The following is a 23,971-nucleotide window of genomic DNA, read 5'->3' on the forward strand; positions in this document are numbered from 1 at the left end:
TCAACAGGGTTCCCTACTGCAGAGCATTTGATCCGCCGTTGTTTGATCAGTGGAAATGTTTACCCAGGCCAGTGATCAGGTACCCTGTGTAAAGGGCCTATCATATTAACACATTCATACCTCTGGTCTTTTAGGTTCATCAAAATCCACCGATGCATCCAATGGGGTCACAAAATGGCACACTGGGTTTTGTCTTTTTTCAATATCTGGTAAGCACAAAAGAAATCTATATAAGAACACAGGGAGGACAATCATATGATACATGCTGGAAACAACTAGAAAGTTGCTCTTTCCCCAAAATACATGCATATCAGTCATTAAAGGAGTTCTCTGGGATCAATTTAAATTGGCGCCTGAAACTTGTCCTAGAAGGTAAGCAGGACTGGTTGCCTCCACTTGCAGAGCTGCCTGGGGGCTGAGGGGCTGGACCTTAATACAATGCTCTACAATAGATGGTAATGATGTGATCCTACCTAGGATATGTCATCATGGCTGAGCAGCCCGGCAGGAACACTCGTCAATGTGTAGTATGTACCAGGGTGTACTATGAAGTGAGGCCTCACTTTCTTACCCACCTAGGCAGCTCAACAAGTGGTGGCAACCAGTCCTTCTAATATTCTAAGACAGACTGCTGGTGGCCATTTTGAAGGGGTTATATCATCATAGCTAGGATATTCCCCCAATGTATGATAGGTATGGGTCCAAGAGGTGGGACACGCACCTATCTTTAGAATGGAGCCCGCAAAGTAAAGAAGGGCGCACTTAATTTCTATGGGACTACCAAAAATAGCTGAAGATTTCAGTCAACCCCACAGAAGTGAAAGGAGCATGCTGCTCGGCCATTTTCGGCACCCCAATAGAGATGAATGGCACTGGGATGGCCACGGAGCATGCGTGGTGCCCCCTCCTTCACTTTGCCGGATCCGTCCTGACACAGGTGAAGATCAGAAGGGAAGGGATAACGCAAAAATACAGTCAGTTTATGTCATGCACCTTTCTAACAGGTCAGGGAACAAAAGTTCTGTGGGAGCGCTTCTGTAAGTATTTTGTTTTGGAGCATCACAAGTACTGACAAAGGATTAGTTATGCAGAAAGTGGGGGCGGGAAAGAAAAACACGGCAACCCGACAAAACTTCTGATGTGGTTGTGCAACACTAAATTCCAATATTAGACACAGCCAGGAGGAAAATACTTCTTGTAACACCCCGTGCATTCTGGTTTATACTTACACTGCATGTACCAAGCGCGCCAAATAGCATTGTTCAGCCGGATTTTATCCCTCCACTGAAGCTTCAAGCCTTTAAAGTTCTTCCATTTTGGAGAAACCAACTTCCCACTAAAAGAGAAAAAAAAAAAAAAAAAAAAAATCATCATGTTATGTGCGGGCGGTCGTAATAATAATAACTATCAGGGTAAATACACACATTCAGGATTTATGTGTGGATAATCTGCACTGAAATCCGCAGGTGTTCGCAGGGACATCCGTGCAGTCAATCCGCATCAATTGGTGCAGATTTTCCACATGCGGATTTTACTCCCTATTGAGGTGAATGGAGAAAAATCCGGTAAGGAAAAAATACAAATAAATTGACATGCTGCAAATTTTTTAATCCGCATCGTAGGTCAAAAGCCGCATCGTGTGTATGAGAATTTAAAATTTCTTATAGAATACATGCAAATCCGCACACAATCTTGATCGTGTGCATTTACCCTAATAACCTGAGAAAAACTCTTTAATGATAGGAATCAGGCGGGATTCGAGCGATTCTGATATCACCTATAAACGGGAATCTGTATTTAGCTTACCGAGCCAGAAAGGTGTCAGAAAGGTGCACCTTTCCAAACCACGTGCCATTTCATGACCTGACTGGCCTTTGCTCCTTTTTAACGAAAACTTGTCACGCTGAACATGCTGACAGATCTGCGGACAGCATGCTATAAAGCAGGAGATGAGCAGACTGATATATAGTTTTATGGGAGAAGTATATCAGCTGTTTCTAAGCTCAGGAGTCCAGTGGGCGGTCCTACTTAGTGATTATGACTGTGTGCACAGTCATAAGGAAGACTGTCAATCACCGATGAGACGGCCCACTGGACTCCTAAGCATAGAAAGGGCAGAGGTTTAAACAAATATGGGAATCTATTCCCATAAACTATATATGTATGTAGGTTCTCTTTAAAGGGACTGTGCCTGGTGACCGATTCCCGCTCACGTTTTTTATAAACAGCGCTCAATCACTGTATAATGGAAAAGTCTACAAGTCACACTGTCTAGACCAGATACAATTGTGTCATTCTAGAAGTATTAGATCTGTACAGGTTTTAGCCTCTGGCATTCATCCACAGCAAACAGATGGTAATAAAAGGTGAGGAAACAAAGTATACTAGAAAGCAGCCAAACTTTTCATTGTATAGGCATTAAGCTTTATAGACATAAAAAGGGAAACCTTAAGAGGAACAAGCCAACACCAAGAAGCCCGCTAGCAGTACGTAGACAGAAGACGGGTACCGGTTGTTCTAACCTTGGCTCCGAGACTAGACACAGTTTCTCAGAACTGAGAACACAGAGCCACTGGTGCCAAACTGTGCCAGATATCAGACATTATTCATAACTGGCATATGTTCCAGGAAACCCAACAATGGGACCTTCAGCGGAGGACAGTCCTCAGATAACGCCGATCCATGCCCAGATGCAGTGTGGGAGTAGACGGAGACACGTACAAAGCCAGCTACCGACCCCCGCCTCGTAAAACAAATCCATTCAATTCTGCTTAATAACAGATTTACTCTTCACAAGGGAGGATTTCATTTTAATGATTCTTTATATGATGCTATGAGTAGATGGAAACCATTACACTCTCTGCTTGGAGTGCTGGACAAGTCTCTAGCAGAGTGCGCCTATCAGGATCTTTTCACTCATCCAGTACTCAAGATTTCATATGAGGGGAGACAATCACTTTCAGAATGTAGCGGTGGCATTAAGGCCCCATTAAACGAACTGACTTAAAGGGTTGTCCCACAAAAAATATTCTACAGTTTTCAAACCAGCACCTGGGTCTGAATACTTTTGTAATTGCATGTAATTAAAAATTTAGCCTAACCAGCGAGTTATTCAATAAAGTGATCGCTAATGCCATCGCTCGTTCCCATACCGAATCACTGCTTGCCGGCAGCAGACTGATGTTTAGATGGCACAATCTGCTGCAACAAATGATGATTTTGGTGACCGCACAAACGATCATACCGCTCGATTTTGCACGTTCATCAGGTAATCCGCTGTACCTTTACACCGGCAGATTATCGCTAACGAGTGTTCCTACTAACCCTTGTTAGCAATTATCTGGCCAATGCTCGGCCAGTGTAAAGGGTTCTTAAATCAGGCCAGGCTCCCAGCACCTCTAGAAAACAGCCGATCCTGCAGATAGACAGATATTTAAGTTTTAGTATTTCATGGGATTATTCAGAAGAATGGCTGTTGATAATACATGGAAAGCTCAAGTCCTGCCGAAGCAGCTCCATTCTGGGTTACAGAGGGGGTCCTGTGTGAGGACCCCCTATTTTATAATGTCCATATGTCCTAAATAGGTTATTTGGATAGGGGCTCTATTCATTGGGCAACTGTACGCAACAAAAGGATGAAGAGTACAAGCAGTTATAATGGTTTCATAGCAGCGACACAGGGACATTAACATTCCTGTAATTATGACCAGTAACTATAATTTTATTCCGAGCATCAAAATTTTATGGCATTGAACAATACATTTAAAGGGGTTATCCAAAGCCCAAAACATGCCCCCCAATGCCAGGGCCCCTTATATAGAGTATACTTACCCCGCTTCCTGACACCCATGTCTCTCCTGATCCCCGCATGGCCGCCTCTGCGTCTCTCCTTCGCGCAAATCAAAACATCCGGAGATGGGAGGCAGCCAATAGCAGGCCGTGATTGGGACGAGCCTCCCTAGTGTAACCCACGATGCTAAGGAGGCTCATCCCTGTCATGGCCTGCTATTGGCTGCCCTCTGTCGTCGGATGTCGGGGAGCAGGGCAAGTATAATCTATATGAGAGGCATGTGTTTGGATAACCCCTTTAAAACTAATATTCTGCATTAACTGTAGCTGCATGTGCGGCAGGCAAACAGTAATGCCACTTTTTGAAGCCTTAAAAGGGTTGGACATTGGGGGCATATCAATGTCGGATAAGTGCCTGGAGAGCGGCCACCGCATCATTCACTTCTATGCGACTTATGGAAATAGCCGAGCCAGCAGAAGAGTCACAGGCTGGTATGACTTAAAAGGGGTATATCCAATGATTAATGTAAAAAATTAAAAATCAGACATTATATAGTACATGACAGTCTCTAACAATGTAGAATCAGCCATGTACCTCACATGGAGCAATGAATGTGGAGATCTGAGCTGGACAGAGAAATTAGAAAAAGAGCAAACAGCAGATGGCGGTATACAGCTAGATTTCAGTGAGTAACACTTTTTTGTGGGACAACCCCTTTAAGGCCAATACTGGATTTTTAATCCTTTAGGATTTATACATAGAATTCTATGCAGTCACTGAGTTCCTAAGTGGCGTCTAAGGCTACTTTTACACTAGCGTTTTAGTTTTCCGGTATTGAGATCCGTCATAGGGGGCTCAAAACTGGAAAAAATGCTTCAGTTTTGTTCCCTTTCATTGTCAATGGGGATAAAACGTAGCTGAACAGAAGGGACAGCTCCATAATTCATTCTGTTCTGTTTAGTTGTGTTCCCAGACCGGAGAGCAAACCGCAACATGTTGTAGTTTGCTTTCCGTCCTAGGATGCGGAGCAAGACGGATCCGGCATGACCCCCAATGCAAGTCAACGGGGACGGATCCGTTTTCTCTGCCACAATCGAAAACGGATCCGTCATCCATTGACTTTCAATGGAGTTCATGACGGATCAGTCTTGGCAATGTTAAAGATAATACAACCGGATCCATTCATAACGGAGGCAGATTTGTATTATCAGTAACGGAGGCGTTTTGCTGAGCCCTGCCGGATCCAGCAAAAACACTAGTGTGAAAGTAGCCTAATAAACCTCAATTTTGTTGCATTATATTTAAACTGACATTAGATTATCCTGTCATAAAAGGCAATTATATTTTTACACCGGATTATACTAGCATTAAACCTAGTCTGTGCCAAAGTAAACCAGCCATATCCACTTAATCCTTCATTGTGACTCCTATCTATGGGGAAAAACACGGCAGCCTTTCATCCCTAAACAAAATACATCAATGATGCAACTATGTATGGATCTATATAGATGTACAGTCTCAAAAAAAGGCAGTGTCACAAGATCAAAATGTACATCGCTAAAAAACAAACAAAAAAAAAAAACAACATGTGTACGGAAGAGGAAAAGTCACATGTTAAGGGAAGGTTAGGAGATACACATAATGTAATATTATTAATAATAATCAACAACAGCCAATGTCACTATAAAAATAAAAAAAATCATGGAAGAGAAAAATAAATAAATCCCATCAGTAATTTTATGTAAATCCTAGGATTTGAGGAGGATGGTCGAGCAGCATCAATCTCATCCTTTATACACAGAAAAATACTAGAAATACTTAACGCGGCTGTTCAGTCATGAGCTAAAAGTGATTAGGGATGAGCGAATTTCATATTTTGTTCTCACTTAGTTTGTTGGTAAAAGGTGAATGGCGTTATGGATTCCGTTACCACGGACCATAACGCAATTCTATGATGGAATCAATAACGGAATGCCTCCAAAAGGTCCTCCCCTGCATAACGGAACGGATCTGTTTTGCAGCCCATAGACTTCCATTATGACGGAATGAATAACGGAATGCCTCTAAAGGCATTCAGTTATGGATTCCGTTATAGAATTGCGTTATGGTCCGTGGTAACGGAATCCATAATGCAATTCACCTTTTAACAACAAACAAAGCGAGAACGAATTTCATAAGCGGAAATTCGCTCATCTCTAAAAGTGATATTTAAAGCAGTGCCTATAGGGGATGATTAGTTTCCTCTGATCTTGCTCCTTAGCTGCTTTGTAGCTCAGCTGTGATCTGGGACTACAGTTTATGTGCAATGTCTAAAGGGAGCCTGAAGTAGTCTAAGACACGCCCCTGTTTTATCATTGATTCAGGCAGCTGCTCTGTCTCCTCAGATTGGCTGCTATGTATAAACACAAGTCTACAGCAGGCTCACCGGTGAAGTCAGTTCTAATAGCACAAGAGTGGAAGGATTAGACTAAACAAGGACAAAATGAGTATAATACTAGTGTTAATTACACTATAAAACCTGAATCAAAAGAACGCAGATCACACTTGCTAGATCAAGTGTCCGCGTTATTGACTTAACAGGTTTAACCTTTCTAGTCCGCTCCTGATCAAACAAATATTAACCCCGGTAAATCTGTCTACTCGACAGAGCACATATCCACAGTTTAACCTTTATCCAAGTTGGACAGACATTTGAGAAGCAGACCTGTCCTCCCAGGCAGCACTTCACATTTCTGACACCTCATGTAGAAGAGCTAGTGCAGGCAGACAATGAAGCATTTGCTCACACCAACCAGTCAGATCACTTCTTTTAGTTCTAAACTCAGAAGAAAGGAAAATGGAAAATTTCCACAGCACCTCCAGGGAAGTCGCTTTCAAACCATAGAAGGCGAGACCTTCTATGGTTCACGACCAAACTCTGCCCACATGAGAACTAAAGATTCACAAGGGCCCTCTCACATATCGGAACCCAATGACACCAATTCTGAAAAACAGTCCCTGAATGCTGACAGTGCACAGAACTGGGTCACGTCACATTTGTATATGATGAAGGCTTGAAATTTTGTCAAATGATAATGTAAGAGGACCATGTCAAGTTTCATTAAACATTTTTATTACCCGGAGTTAACTTCTGATCCTGACTATACGTGATCTTCTGGGCCCACCAATTTTCAGTGGAACCAGTTGACCATCTAATGTATATAGGGACCTCCTGACTATCCCTGATGCCAGCTGTTAAAGAAGAGAAAAACTTTGCTGTTGGATTTCTACATGACGGATCCTTCTGATCTTGAAGAGATAAGCTATGGTTAGAGCAGTGACTGACCAAAGCATATGTACAAGGGACAAGGGGAGATATCTGCTCATTTGGTTACACACATCTAATGTGTATGGCCAGCCTTAAAAAAGCACTGCCGGTACCCAAAGTATGGAGGTGTGCTTGATTGGTTGTGAAGAGGCCACAGCGCTAACCGAAGCACTGTGGCTCTTCAAACAGCTGATCGGTCCATACTCCCACCGATCAGATATTGATGACCTATCCTGACAACAGACTATCAATAGTGAACTCATGAAAAAACCCTTTTGGTCGAGTGTGCGCATGTGCAATTGGTAGAGGAGAAAGCCGCTGTCATACACCACTGATGGTGGATTATGGCTTGGGAGACCAAAAGGATTGGGCATTGAAATTCAGTGAGAGCGCCACATACACACTGTTGGCCGGCCCCACCAAAAAAAAATAGCAGGTTTCGACCAACAGTACTCTGTTATGGGGCCTTTAGACCTCTGCTTTCCCCCCCCCCCCCCCCACAGATATAGCTATAGTAGCCATAAACTTCTAGTGCCTTCAGAGAGTCCCCAGACATTTGCTACTGGGTGAAACAAGCATCCTGCTGTGAAGGTTTTATCTGTTAGAGACACTGGTCTCCAGGGGGGTCTGATAGCTTCTTATCTCCTTCTACTGAGACAGCACATAATGCAATCAAATGCATGTCCGGGAGTTGGGTGATAGATGTGAAAATCTAATGGCCAGCCAGAGACCATAACACCTTGTATAAAAAAAATATATACTTTTGTGCAAAAAGTTAGCATAAGCTGCAAATTTTTTTACAAAAAAAAACAGCAGCATTCAAGGCTTCAAAAAATTAGTGTTAGTAGTGATAAGAAGGCTGGCATCTGCTCAAAAGTGATGTATGTCTATTTAACCCATCTATAAAAATATTAGAAGTAAGCCGTGCTGGATAAAGGGGAGAAGCAGACATCTAATTTTAGGAATTGACACAGACTATCACCTTCCATCCAGTTCTCTGTAAGGATCATGTTCTTCAACCCCCCTGTCCAGCTCTAAAAATATCAAAGACGAGGAATCCCAGAAAACAACGTGCCCTCGGAATTCAGATAGTCAGTGTATACCCATATTACACATAGGCCATCCGCCAAAGCTACAACGTTACTATTCAACCACTGTGCACACAGAACTTACAGGGTTAATATTTCGACATGTTCTGACCTAGTGCTTGGTATCAGCAAGAGCCTGGGAGGCAAACGCAAGGCACAGATATCTGTCCTTGGCTAAAGGAATGCAAGATGCAGTATAATTCCTACTTATAAAGCATGGAAAGACTTTACAAGGACAGAACATGTGTATACAAGACTACAATAAAAAAAAAAAAGTCCTGAAAACAAACAGACTATACTCTGAAAACAAAATTTCTATCAAAAAGATAATGGGGAAAAAATATATATATATATTCCTGAGGGCTTTCAGTCTTCGGAGTCCCTTAAGGCCTCTTTCACACAGGCGTCCCGGATTTGCTCTGGATGAGACGCGTGTGCATTGCGGGAAACCCGCGTGAGTGTGCACGCAATTTCAGTCAGTTTTGATTGCGATTGCGTGGTTCAGTTTTTTTCCACGCAAGTGCAATGTATTTTGCACGGGCATGATAAAAAAAACTGAATGTGGTACCCTGACCCGAACCCGGACTTCTTCACTGAAGTTCGGGTTTGGCTTAGGTGTTCTGTATATTTTATTATTTTCCCTTATAACATGGTTATAAAGGGAAAATAATAGCATTCTTAATACTTGCTTGAGGGGTTAAAATAAAATTTACTCCCCTCATCCTCTTGTTCGCGCAGCCGGCATAGTCTTCTTTCTTCATCTTTCAGGACCTGCAAAAGGACCCTTGATGACGTAATCGCACTCACCACGTGGCGAGTGTGGTGACGCCAGCTGAATGAAGATAGAAGATCTGTCATGAACGGATCCGGTTGTATTAATGTCTTCTATAGCCATGATGGATACGTCATGAACACCATTAAAAGTCAATGGGGGACGGATCAGTTTTCTATTGTGTCAGAGAAGACTGATCCGTCCCCATTGACTTACATTGTGCATCAGGATCCTTCTTGCTCCACATCACATGGCGGACAGAAAAACTCTGCAGGCAGCGTTTTGGTGTCCGCCTCCAGTGCGAAATGGTGACTGAACGGAGGCAAACGGAGTGGAACCTTTTCCATTCAGAATGCATTAGGGCAAAACTGATCCGTTTTGGACCACTTGTGAGGGCCCTGAACGGATCTCAGAAACGGAAAGCAAAAATGCAAGTGTGAAGGTAGCCTTCGTGATTTTTGTTTTTTTAAATATGCCAGCCTAAGCATTGTATCCCATAGGGATATTTGTAAGCCCTTAGATTAAAGGGAATGCGTCATCAGAAATAACCTGTCCTTTACGACTTCTCAGCAGTTATCTCATTATAATCACAGACAGATAACACAGGAGCCACCATTCACAATAAATGCTCACAGTTTATGTACCCCCCCCCCCCCCCCAAAAAAAAAGGTCACAGGGCAAGTCTTGAAATCTTTCCCATAAAAACCATCTCCTGTTTATTCTGGTCTAGGTGGCTGCTTTGAAGGGATGTTCCCACAGGATATGCCGTAAAAGGTATGATAGATGCAGATCTCACCACTCACATATTTCAAGAAAGGTCCCTTCCCATACAACCATTTTCAAAGCTCTAAAGAAGTGAATGGTTGTGCATGTGTGGCCACTTCTCCAGTCATAGCGTCAGCAAGACTGGGTCGCTGGGCCTGTTCTAGAAACCGGAGGGGCGCATATCCATCAGAAATGTATGCCATATCCTGGAAAAAAAATGCTGTTAAAAGGGTTTTCCAAGATTTTTTAACTGATGACCTATACTCTGGATAGATCATCAGCACCTGATCAGTGGGGGTCCGACACCCGGGACCCTGCTGATCAGCCGATTATCGCGGCCTTCTCATCGTTTACCGCCGGCCCAGTGACGTCACGACTAGTATCACTGGCCTGGGCGCAGCCAAGCTCCGCTCAAGTGAACAGAGCTTAGCCCCGCCCAGGCCAGTGATACTAGTCGTGATGTCACTGGGCCTGAGGGAAAAAGAGAAAAGGATGCGGTGCTGATCGCCGTGGGTCCCGGGTGTCGGACCCCCGCCGATCAGATGCCGATGACCTATCCAGAGGATAGCTCATCAGTTTTAAATAACTGCAGAACCCCTTTAAATAGAAATACACTGTAAAGGGTGTATTAGACACCCCAATCACGCAGACAGTTGTCGGGAGGCAAGCGTTCACTCTTAAGTGAGATAGATTGGATTTGCAATAAAATGCTAATGTAAGAAATGTGCCCAATGGACTTTTCAGATCATAGAAATCGCCTTCAGTACACTAGTTTAGTAAGTAGCACAGGTCCTGGTCTATAAACGCTGTGGGATTCTGTACAAAAACAGCTTCTACACGAACCGCTGATGAGAAGTTTAAAGCACCGAAAATGACTTCTGGGAGATACCAGGCTCCCTGGTAATGTTTTACAACAGGTCTAGGTACACAGATTTATTTTACTAAATGGAGGTCACCTTCCACTTCACCCTGAAGGTGGCCATACACATTAGTCTAAGGCCGAAGGCACATGGCCGTGTTCCGCAGCCGTGAGCGGTCCATGGTATCCCGGCCTGGCATCCTGCTGAGAGCAGGAGCGCACAGGGCGTCATTGGTTGCTATGACGCCGTGCGTTTCCTGCTGCCGCCGCAGTACAGTAATACACTGGTATAGATCATACGAGTGTATTACTGTACTACGGCGACAGCAGGAAGCGCACAGCGTCATAGCAACCTATGACGCCCTGTGCGCTCCTGCTCTGAACAGGAATCCAGCCCGGCATACCACGGACCGCTCTCGGCGGAACACTGCCGTGAGCATTCGGCCTAAAGCTGTGATAAAACTACAACTCCCAAGATGCACACTTGCTTGGCTGTCGTAGTTTCACCACAGCTGGATTGTCGGAGGTTAGGCATCACCGGTCTAAAGTTACTCAATACAGAAGATTTCAACTAAAATGGTTGGTCAGCTAAAACGGATGTTACATTTCACATGACGAACAAAGATAAACCATCATTGGCCAGTTTCAGACGAGCGAGTTCCCTGCAAGAAACACTCTCCTTGTAGAAGCATACTTTCCTGGCCTGGGTTCTTTCCTATAAGGGGTTAATGACGGCCAAGCTATATAAATTCTTATATTTATGTAAACTACCTAGTTGGAGCACCAGGGGCCTGGCCATAGAGCTGGAGCACTGCTAGCACAATGTGCTCTCTGTACTTGCCTTTGAGTGACAGGGCTAGTCTTCTCGTCAAGCCCTGCGCAGTGGATCTAGGGATCTCGAAAAGCAGTGCTCAGATCCACCGAGAAGACGAGTCAATGAGCTGACTTGAGTTTTCACTTAAAGGGAAAACATAGAATGTTGATAATGAGCTGACTTGGCACTTGTGCAGTGGACCTTCTGCCGCTTATCAAGCTCAGGAAATAGCATGATTCACTGCGCCAGTGCCGGTTCAGTGAATCGGCATCTGCGCAGTGGATTGGTTGAGCACGGCTTTCTCGGCCTTCATTAAACTCTTTATAGAAAAGAAAGTTTTACTCAGCATGATCAACCCTACCAGGCAATACGCCTGGTTTTATAGGGCTGATCATGCTGACAGAGGATCTTTAATGTGCGTGGCCACCTTTACAGTACAGCTCAAAAGTTGTAGTCCAACTATCAAAAATCATTCAGGTACTGCTGGACTGACAAGGCGACTGCAACATGGCAAGCACCTAGGGGAGACGAATGGCTAAGGCCTCTTTCACACTTGCGCTGTCCGGATCCGGCGTGTACTCCACTTGCCGGAATTACACGCCGGATCCGGAAAAACGCAAGTGTACTGAAAGCATTTGAAGACGGATCAGTCTTCAAAATGCTTTCAGTGTTACTATGGCACTGTTGAGGAAGGGTTGAGACGTATGCATATATATCCATGCATGCCTGCAAACACGTGCGGGCATGTATGGTATATATGTGCATACATTAACCACAGCATCATGGGACGATGTGCGCAGATGTGCCCAGCATCTGCACACGTCTGCCCATGGTGATCCCCAGGGGCTCATGGTGGCCCTGTGGGAAATATGTGCCTCCTTTAGACCGTGCCCCTTATAATATATATGGCTGTGGCCCCCTATAACATATATATATATATCTATAATATATGTGTATATATGTTGTCAGGAGGACATATATGTGTATCTGCCATGGCTCTCCCCCAGGTGTGTGTGTATAATAAAAAAAAAATATTATATATATATATATATATATATATATATATATATATATATATATATATATATATATATATATATATATATATAGATAGATAGATATAGATGTGAAAAATGGCGGCACTGACTACTGAACAGGAAAAATAGGGTGCACGTTCCAGGGGAATCGACTCCTTACCCCAATCAATGAATCCAGAAAAAGGACGGCACTCCGGTCTTGAAAAGGTAAAAGTGGTTTTAGTACCGCAAGGTTGATTAAAACCACTTTTACCTTTTCAAGACCGGAGTGCCGTCCTTTTTCTGGATTTATATAATTATATATATATATATATATATATATATATATATATATATATATATATATATGCCTATAACTGCCCATGTATGCCCCCAGGTTTATGATGAGTATATATATGTATATAGATGCGCCCCAAGTATCTATATACACATATATATATATATATATATATATATATATATATATAAGTTTCCCAGGCGTCTGCAAGGGGGTGGATATGTCTCCAGGTGGCTGGTGACTTTTCAAAGGCTAAGGGTTATCAGCCTATTTACTATGCGGCCCCAACCTTGTGTTTGTGACATGGCTGGGCGTGTGGTGCTGTGAGCCTCAGGGGGCCAGCCAGTTGTCTGCTGCAATCTGAGTGCATGCATTCCGTCACACGCACACGATGATGTCACACCCCTGGAAAGGGGGGGGGGGTGAGAGGGACTAATATATCAGTCCAAGACAAAGGAACAGGGCGCTCCTTGCAACCAGACTGGATTCAGAGAAACATGAGGACTGCTGCCTGAAGGAAGAGAGGCCCATTTGGCCCTGGAGATGGCTGAGTATACGCTGGCATGGCATTGTACCTCCCTTGCAGTGCCAACCATATACACCCCCTTATTTCCCTACCACTATCCCACCAATGATTTAACCCTTTGTATCCCAGACCCCATGCTGCCCCTTGTTACCCCTGATTAACCCTACTGTTTAACCTCTTCCCTGCCACCCCAGCTCTCCTGCTGGTCTCATACCCCTGAGTGTTTAACCCCTTCCCTGCCAGGACCCTGGTGGCCCTGATTCTGTGCCCCTGATGTCCCTAATCCATTAACCCCTTCCCTGCCAGAACCCCAGCTCTCCTGCTGGTATTAACCTCAGCACTCACTGGCAAATAACCCTTGCAGTGCTGAATCTATACCCTCTTGTAACCCCGTAGGGACAGTGAGTAGATAGACAGGTGGGGTGGGTTGTTAATATTACTTGTATGTGTGTATTGTATAGTTAGTTTGTGGGTGGAATTTGGGAACGTGTAGTGTAGTTATTGTATATGTGTAGTGCTGTGTATTGTTAGTGTATTGCGTGCTTAGTGTGTTAAATAAATACCGTTATATTTGTACCCTTTGTGTAGCGTGTACTTGTTAGCGGTAGCGAGTTAGTAAGGCGCATGCAGCTAGTATAGTGATTAGTGTAAGGCATAGCGAAGATATTGTGTATTGTTATATAAAGGCATAAATAGGCGGAGTCATCACCAGGTGGCTCCTCCTATTTAGGAATATTAATTATCGATATTTGCATAATATTGGTGATTCACATTCCCCCCTTACAGGCACCCAGGACGCTATTAAAGTCCTGGTTGCCATAGTAGTAGTGGGGAGCAGCATACTTACCATCCGTGCGGCTCCCGGGGCGCTCCAGAATGACGTCAGAGCACCCCATGCGCATGGATGACGTGTCCATGCGATCACGTGATCCATGCGCTTGGGGCGCCCTGACGTCACTCTGGAGCGCCCCGGGAGCCGCACGGATGGTAAGTATGCTGCTCCCTGCTCCCCACTGCACTTTACCATGGCTGCCAGGACTTTAGCATCCCGGCAGCCATGGTAACCATTCAGAAAAAGCTAAACGTCGCATCCGGCAATGCGCCGAAACGACGTTTAGCTTAAGGCCGGATCCGGATCAATGCCTTTCAATGGGCATTCAATCCGGATCCGGCCTTGCGGCAAGTGTTCCGGATTTTTGGCCGGAGCAAAAAGCGCAGCATGCTGCGCTATTTGCTGCGGCCAAAAAACGTTCCGTTCCGGAACGGAAGACATCCTGAAGGACGGACTGTCCATTCAGAATGCATTAGGAAAATCCTGATCAGTATTCTTCCGGCATAGAGCCCCGACGACGGAACTCTATGCCGGAAGACTATAACGCAGATGTGAAAGAGCCCTAAGACACCATCTGTTCTTTCACTTGGCTTTAGTCACACACTTCATAGGGCAAACTGCTATGGTACCAAATGCTCTTATTGACAATGTTTCCGTTTTCTTGGCTAAAAAATAAATAAAAATAAATAAATGTTAAATGTTAGTCTACTATGTAGCTGGAATCCCTACTATGAGGATTAGATAAAGTCATTTTGTTATATAGAGAACATTTTACCGCATGGACATTCTCGATACGAAAAGGAGGGCCTTCACAAGTGCTGATGACTTCAAGTGGCCTCATAGAGATGACTGCATGCCCCTAGTGTGAACACTTCATGAAACAATTACTTGTCACTCATCGCTCCAACCACTGCCAAGACTTCACTGTCTGCAGCAAACCCGCAACCTCTGGAGATATCCCAGCATGAGAAGTCAGGAGGAAAGTACACAGCACTCTGCAATGCCTAGGTCAGGGATCAGCAACCTTCGGTACTCCAGCTGCTGTGAAACTACAACTCCCAGCATTCAAACTTACTTGGCTGTTCTTGTAACTCCTACAGAAGGATTCTGAGAGTTGTAGTTTCACAACAGCTGGAGCGCTGCAGGTTGCCGATCCCTGGTATAGATGGTCAGGACCCGAAATGACGTTACAATGCAAAAAATAAAACCATAACTACAATGCTACTGTGTAGAGAAGGATCAGATCTCTCCTGACATCCCTTCCTGGAAGCCTCCATACTGTGCCATGCATGCTACCATGATTTAAAAGTAAAATGTATAAAAAGGTATTTTTTTGTGGGATGCCTCTGTTTATTATGGCGTTTATGGTATTTCATACAGACGGGAGGGGGGAAAAAATAAATAAAATAAGTATGCTGATTCCGTACCATAAAGGATCTATAAAAAAAACAGACACAAAAACAAAAAAAAATAACTTGATAGCGAGAATTCTTCTGTGACATACGAAAACAATAAGAGATATATAGAACGCACCAGCCATGCCATCCTAATTCCTCCACGCAGAACAAAATAAATGAATACAAGAAATCCAACCCAAAGTCACCTATGTTATTTTACGTACAGCTGTTTAACCAGGATAAACCACAGGTATGCTCAGCTTCATATAAATGCTGAATATAGTAAAACTGTAAATGTGTGAATGGGTGCCAAAATGCCTTTTCTGATTTCATGCGAAGCATACCGTGCCACGTGGCACTCATCCAGCTTCCTCTTTAGTGCACTCCGAGGAAGAAAATACAAAAGATGTATCCCTGATATTATAAATTAGAAATACTACCATGTAGAAGAAGGAAAAGGCTGTCAATCAGCAGAGCCTGTGTCTAAAGAATACAACGTATCCTGCCTCAGTACGCTGGAAGCACATTCACACAGTCAGGTCCATAAATATTGGGACATCATCCCAATTCTAAAATTTTTGGCTCTATACACCACCACAATGGATTTGAAATGAAACGACCAAGATGTGCTTTAACTGCAGACTGTCAGCTTTAATTTGAGGGTATTTACATCCAAATCAGGTGAACGGTGTAGGAATTACAACAGTTTGCATATGTGCCTCCCACTTGTTAAGGGGCCAAAACTAATGGGACAATTGGCTTCTCAGCTGTTCCATGGCCAGGTGTGTGTTATTCCCTCATTATCCCAATTACAATGAGCAGATAAAAGGTCCAGAGTTCATCTCAAGTGTGCTATTTGTATTTGGAATCTTTTGCTGTCAACTCTCAAGATGAGATCCAAAGAGCTGTCACTATCAGTGAAGCAAACCATCATTAGGCTAAAAAAAACTGAACAAACCCATCAGAGAGATAGCAAAAACATTAGGCCTGGCCAAAACAACTGTTTGGAACATTCTTAAAAAGAAGAAACACACCGTTGAGCTCAGCAACAACAAAAGACGCAGAAGACCACGGAAAACAATTGTGGTGGATGACCAAATAATTATTTCCCTGGTGAGGAAAACACCCTTCACAACAGTTGGCCAGATCAAGAACACTCTCCAGGAGGTAGGTGCATGTGTGTCAAAGTCAACAATCAAGAGAAGACTTCACCAGAGTGAATACAGAGGGTTCACCACAAGATGTAAACCATTGGTGAGCCTCAAAAACAGGAAGGCCAGATTAGAGTTTGCCAAACGACATCTAAAAAAGCCTTCACAGTTCTGGAACAACATCCTATGGACAGATGACACCAAGATCAACTTGTACCAGAGTGATGGGAAGAGAAGAGTATGGAGAAGGAAAGGAACTGCTCATGATCCTAAGCATACCCCCTCATCAGTGAAGCACGGAGGTGGTAGTGTCATGGCGTGGGCATGTATGGCTGCCAATGGAACTGGTTCTCTTGCATTTATTGATGATGTGACTACTGACAAAAGCAGCAGGATGAATTCTGAAGTGTTTCGGGCAATATTATCTGCTCATATTCACCCAAATGCTTCAGAACTCATTGGACGGCGCTTCACAGTGCAGATGGACAATGACCCAAAGCATACTGCAAAAGCAACCAAAGAGTTTAAGGGAAAGAAGTGGAATGTTATGCAATGGCCAAGTCAATCACCTGACCTGAATCCGATTGAGCATGCATTTCACTTGCTGAAGACAAAACTGAAGGGAAAATGCCCCAAGAACAAGCAGGAACTGAAGACAGTTGCAGTAGAGGCCTGGCAGAGCATCACCAGGGATGAAACCCAGCGTCTGGTGATGTCTATGCGTTCCAGACTTCAGGCTGTAATTGACTGCAAAGGATTTGCAACCAAGTGTTAAAAAGTGAAAGTTTGACTTGAAAAAACTATGATTATTATGATGTCCCATTACTTTTGGTCCCTTAACAAGTGGGAGGCACATATGCAAACTGTTGTAATTCCTACACCGTTCACCTGATTTGGATGTAAATACCCTCAAATTAAAGCAGACAGTCTGCAGTTAAAGCACATCTTGTTCGTTTCATTTCAAATCCATTGTGGTGGTGTATAGAGCCAAAAATGTTAGAATTGTGTCGATGTCCCAATATTTATTGACCTGACTGTATATGTAACAGACCCCAAAGTTGATCGGGTGGACACTTACCTTAAAGGGGTTATCCCATCAAAATGATCACTGTTAAATCTGTTAATGATTTGACAGTGATCATTTTTGTAAATATACTTTATTAACAAATTCCCACCGATTAGGATAAAATTCATCCCCACTTACCTTATTATTGTGACTCGGTCTACCCTGGTTACAACCACCACTCTTCTCCGAAATCCCGATGGTCGCGCTTGCCCAGAAGACTCCTTTTCTCCCGGCCGGGCCACTCGCTGTCCTGAACGCGCACGCGCGACGGTGACTTCTTCCCGGCCAGAATAGTACAGAGCTGCGTTCAGTCCAGCGCGCAGCCCGGCCGGGAGAAGACTTCAATCAAGATAAAAGTCCGCCCCCAGCCAGAATCCAGAAGTGAACGCGCGGTGGCAGCAGGTAAGTATAAAAACGCAAAGTGGGATAACCCCTTTAAGGGGCTGAGTACATCATACAAGTTCTTCTACACATGTACTGGTAATGCTCCTGACAGGCACAAACATGGACAACCCCAAATAACCCATGACAAATGAAAAACCTTACTTATAAATTAAAGGGGGTTCCTGGTACTTGGATACTGCTGACCTATGCCCAGGAGGTCATCAATATCAGATTGGTGAAGGTCCTCCACTGATCAGCTGTTTAGGGCTATACGCCGACACTGTATAATTTATGGTACCATATACAGCAGCTTGGCTCCTCTCATTTAGGCTGGGTTCACACCTGAGCGTTTTACAGCGCGTTCCTACACGCTGTAAAACGCTCAACAGGCAAGAACCAATGATTCCCTATGGGAATGGTTCTCACCTGAGCGTTTTACAGCGCGTACGATCGCGCTGTAAAACGCCCGACGCCCCAAGAAGTAAATGAGCTTCTTTGAGGCGTCTTGTCGCGCGTTCCTGTACATAGACTTCAGCGGGAACGCGCGACAATAGGTGTTCGCTTGTCTCTGTATGCGCGATTGCAAATGCCCGTACAATCGCGCATACAGAGCGCTCCATCGTGAACTCTCAGGTCTGAACCCAGCCTTAATGAGACCTGAACTGCGGCACTCGGGCCACTACACAGCGGACAGAACCTCGTGCTCCCGACTCCATCCATTGTATCGTTTCCAGAACAATCAATAACGCTGGGTTCAGACCTGAGCGTACTTGAACGTACGCTCTGTATGCGCGATTGTATGGGCGTTTGCAATCGCGCATACAGAGACAAGCGAACGCCCATTGTTGCGCGTTCCCGCTGAAGGCTATGTACGGGAACGCGCGACAAGACGCCCCAAAGAAGCTTGTGTACTTCTTGGGGCGTCGGGCGTTTTACAGCGCGATCGTACGCGCTGTAAAACGCTCAGGTGAGAACCATTCCCATAGGGAATCATTGGTTCTTGCCTGTTGAGCGTTTTACAGCGCGTATGAACGCGCTGTAAAACGCTCAGGTGTGAACCCAGCCTCAGTGTGGGTGCAGAGTGTAAGGATATTAATGACCAATATCTAAGTACTGGAAAAGCCCTCTAATACCATATGAGGATAAAGAAGAAACCACAGCAGGCACACAAGGGCACCATTATGTGGATTTCCACGCTTTTTCCCACACTGAAATCTGCGTCAAACACTTAACATAAGCATCCTATTGATCTACATGGGAACCGGTGCCATAGAGAACAGGTCAGGCCAGAATTTCTGCCACATGAATGTGCATAAAATATCCTTGCTGGATGAGACTGAAGTTTTAACACAATATGTCACCAGAAAATGCATCAACTCATTAGCAGAGGGCCTGTTCAGAGACGGGGGGGGGGGGGGGGGGGAGCATATAGCACTAAGGTCAAAAATAATAGATCAGACAAACTGAGCACTAATGAAGCTCAAAATAACCCATTCAAACAAACAAACAAAACAGGGATTAAAACTGAGCTTTTTTTCCCCCCCATTTTTCTGTTCCTCGGACAGAAAACACCGATGTGAACAAGCCCCAAACAAACAGAGCTGTGCTCCTGTCAAGAGGTCACTAGTCACAACCAACTACCCATCTGACTCAGCAGACCTCAATAGGTCCTATGTTCTACCACACAAAAAAATGAGTTTGTCTCCGTGATGGACACACAAAGCACCTGTTAACGGTGCATAAAATGTTTAGGGCCTTTCGGCTAACTCTTCAAGGCCACAAACCATCAGTGTGAAGGAATATGGAGTGCAGGCATGGGTTGTGTACACTCACAAGACCATTACTCTGTGAAGGCGGCAGTGATCTTCAGAAGATCCATGCAGAGTCACGGCTTTTACAGGAGCATATAGGGAAGAAACAACTTCTGGCTTCAGTTTATAAGGGCTTAGATTTACAGTTTTTCTTATGCTGAAATTCGTTACCTTTAATGCCTTTTTTTCTATAGGGAAGTATGTGCCCCCTTTTAATATCATCTTTGTGTTACACATGTATAACATATTGCACCAATTTTTGGGTTTGCATTTATCACAATGCAAAACTGATAAAATGGACTTACTTTATAATTGTGCAGGCTTTCTGTGATTTTACCCTCTGTGCGTCCAATATTCAGAAGTAATGGGTGGGTAAGTGGTTAGCTAGGTGAGTAGGTGTACACCAGATTTAGTGCGAGACTCCAGTAGAGGTGGAGTAAAAACTGGAGTAACATATTTGGATATTTTTAAAGGGGTTCTGCACTTTGTTTTAACTGATGATCTATCCTCTGGACAGATCAGCTTCTGATCAGCGGGGGTCCGACACCCGGGACCCCCGCCGATCAGCTGTTTGAGAAGGCAGCGGCGCAGCCTTCTCACTGTTTACCGTCGGCCCACTGACGTCACGACTAGTATCAACTAGCGTTTTCGGAAGTCCCTTAGTAGTGAATGTAGAGCAAACCTCTCAAGTGCAGTCAACGCTCCCTACACCACTACGGTAATGCCAGAAATACGGTCAACGCTTGGCTATTTTTGGAAATCCCACAGCAGTGAATGGGTGCGCATGCGCAGCTGCTTTTTGGTTTACTTTGGGTGCCTTATTCTGGAGGTGGGACCTGCAGCTATCGGACATTGATGGTGTATGCTAGGGATATGCCATCAATGTTTGAGATAGGCCAACCCCTTTAAAGAAGTGCTAAATTTATGGCAACGCACACTCAAATAGAAGCGCTGTTAAAGATTTTGATTGGGAGCCCTTTACTTTAAACCTCTAACAAGGTGCATCTGCTTGCCACGTGGCATCGGCAGGTCCACCATTACACAGTAACCAGCACAATGGAGACAAGTTCTCACTATACATTTACCAGCACTTAACTACTGATCGACATGATCAGAACGGACATAATCATAGACAAACTGTAGCATGTAAACAGAGGCCTGTGTGCTGGGGCAGCTGCTACTTCTACACAGCCATATGTCACGTAATAAACATCCTCCACTTCACTCGTTTCAGCAATTTCCTTAAAATATTTTTCTCTCTTTCTGCCAATTACTGTCAGAGTGCCCAGAAAAGACGGAAATGTGATGGAAAAGTTTGCGCAATCTACAGAAAAAAAAAATAAAAAAAAGCAAAAGCACTTCTGCAAAACTGGCTTTCTTTCCAGGATATGAACTGAGCAAGCTTGGAGGGAAATGCAGCAGGAGGGCTGACCACAAGGGGCAGCACCAGGCGCAGCATCTCCCCCGGGGGGAGGATTTATATAGTCACAGATATAGGAGAGCCGGAGTGAAAGAGCTCTAATCCCTGAAGACATGCCTGGCACACGCTGCTTGTTTGTGCTAAACCCACAGAAAGCAACAGCCCGCCAAGCACAGGAACGTAAAACAGCTGCTGCTGCTGGGCGCTTTAAAGAGACAGATTTATCCGTTTCATTAGGCCCGCTTATTCTCTAGCGCAAACAGAAGGATTTTTAACTTTCCAGAAGGCCCCTAAACCGAATTCTAATAAAGCGTGAAATAGGTATCTGTTTGTGGAGAACACAATCCATGTGGTCATGTCTGCACAGTGACGTGGCTGCGAAAAAAACTCAACCTACTGCACAATTATAATGTGCCAGGTAATGAGCCTGATAATGGAGAATTAACATCTGACCACAGAAAAAAAGCCTCGACTAAAACGGAGCCCGTGTCTATGGCGACATTAGTGACAACATGGTCAATAGTTTATCTGTGAAGGATCAGTGTTTGGTCTGTGTGTCCGTTTTTTCCCCTCAGTCTATCATCCTTATGCCACAGACACTGCTCAGCTGAAAATTACATTTCAAGAACATCTCCTAGAAACAATCCACGAAACACGCATGACATGTGTGGTGTGTCCATGTTTTTTTAAGAGATCCACAAATTATAATGGGCGTGATGGATCCATAAACACAGACAAAAAGGTGTAACCCTGATAAATCATGTATTTGTGAATACACACATAAAAAAAAAAATCTATGGTTATGTGTGCCATCCATGGAGTCCGTGATACACTGACATCTGAATAAGGCCTAAGGCCTCATGCACATGTTTACATTCGTATGTCCATTCTGTGGTCTTGCAAAAAAAATAATAATAATCCATTCCAACTTGAATGGGTCAGCAAACCGTTCTATTTTTTTTTTCCAGTGTGGAGGGACGGATCAAAATACCGCAGATGCGCACTGTATTGCTTTCTGTGGCCTTGTGCTCTGCATCTTCCAGATAGAGACACCATTCGAGTTGGGTCTGCATCTGCCAGTGAACCGCAATACGGGCTCGGCGAACATACCTACCCGATGTGAAGCCTACTCAGAAATCAGGTGTAATTATTTGATTTGCATCTCTTCTGTGTTTCTGACGCACACCTGGCTTTCGAAATAACTGACCAAATAACCTAAGGCATCTTACACACAAAAGTATTTTCATTCCGTTACTTTATTTTGCGGACCGTATACGAAGCCACTCATTTCATGGGTCCGCAAAAACAAAAAACGGAAGGTGTGCATTCTGTTTCAGTTCAGCAAAAACAGAACATTACCTATTATTGTCCACATTACGGACAAGAATAGTACTGTTCTATTAGGGGCCAGCTGTTCCGTTCCGCAAAATACGGAAAGCACACGGATGTCATCCGTATTTTTTGCGGCCCGCAAGATACATATGGTCGTGTTCAAGAGGCTTAAGAGTCCTCTCAATGATATCCACAAGCTTAGGAGTCATCTATATGTAAACTGACAGCACTGATCGCTGCCCATTCTGAGATTTACAGAAGTGGAGGCGACATCCTTCAGCGAATCCCATGCATGCTCGGCTCATCACTGCAGTGACCAGGTGCAGTCCTGCTTTTGCAACAAATTGCTCTTGTTTAGTCCTGGCACTGCGCCTGGTCATTCCCCTAGCAAGTGCACAGGAGAGAAGCCCTGCAAGCAAACAAGCCAGATGTGTACAGAATACAGATGCCCAGACCACAAGTCCACAGCGCATGCGCCAAATATCTTAGGTAAGATGCTTCTAGGGCAATGCTGCTGAGCTTATATATAAGGCCTTCACACTTGAAATCATTTTACGCCACAGGCAAAAACTGCATGCCTTACATATATATATATATATATATATATATATATATATATATATATATATATATATATTTTTTTTATTTTTTTTGCAAGTTTTAGTACGTTTTGTAGTAATGTACATCACAGGCCAAAACAACGCCCTAAAAACGATGAACGGTAGACTGAACAAACAGAACAGTCTTATGCCTCATGCACACGGCCATCTAAAAAGATAAAACTATTCCATGTGCAGTCTGCAATCACTCTAATTGAAATGACTTCTCATCGGCAATAAGAATAGGAGATCATCTATAATAAGCAGAATAGCTACAAAGATTCACTAGAAATACAGATGTGTGCACGACCTTATAGAAATGAATGGGTCAGCGTGCGATCCGCAAAAATATGCAGCCAGCACAAAATAAAAAAATAATAAGGTTGTGTACATAAGGCCTAACTGAGACAGATTTGGATAAGGATTTGCCATTCCGCTGTAGTCTTGAGACAAATCCCCATCCATATTGGGATCAACATCTGCATAAAGGACATCCATGAAATGATTATATATATATATATATATATATATATATATATTATATATATCAGCAGATCTTTGACCAAGCATATTATTAGCTTTAAGCGATTCAGACTAGAGCATATCTCAGAAGGAGCCATGCTAAACATTCCCTGGTGTAGAAGTAGAGGAGTCCCAATGGTTTATGTGACAAACATGTAACGTAACATGGAAACGAAATCTCCAACCCCCACGGCCACAAACAGGCTCCATATGCCAAGGTGT

At 43.9% G+C, this 23,971-nt stretch overlaps 1 protein-coding gene across 1 annotated transcript in view; it reads right to left on the reverse strand.

Moving 5' to 3' along the window:
• The window catches only part of LOC122924532 (MLX interacting protein), a 76,765-nt gene that overhangs the window by 43,753 nt on the left and 9,041 nt on the right, over positions 1 to 23,971 (reverse strand). Inside the window, exons 2-3 of the mRNA XM_044275730.1 lie at positions 1,230 to 1,336; positions 121 to 206 (exon numbers count right to left, since the gene is read on the reverse strand). Coding sequence (XP_044131665.1) covers positions 121 to 206; positions 1,230 to 1,336 — 193 coding nt within the window. The remainder of the gene's footprint in view (positions 1 to 120; positions 207 to 1,229; positions 1,337 to 23,971) is intronic.

This window comes from Bufo gargarizans, chromosome 1 (assembly GCF_014858855.1).
Source record: "Bufo gargarizans isolate SCDJY-AF-19 chromosome 1, ASM1485885v1, whole genome shotgun sequence".
NCBI lineage: Eukaryota > Metazoa > Chordata > Amphibia > Anura > Bufonidae > Bufo > Bufo gargarizans.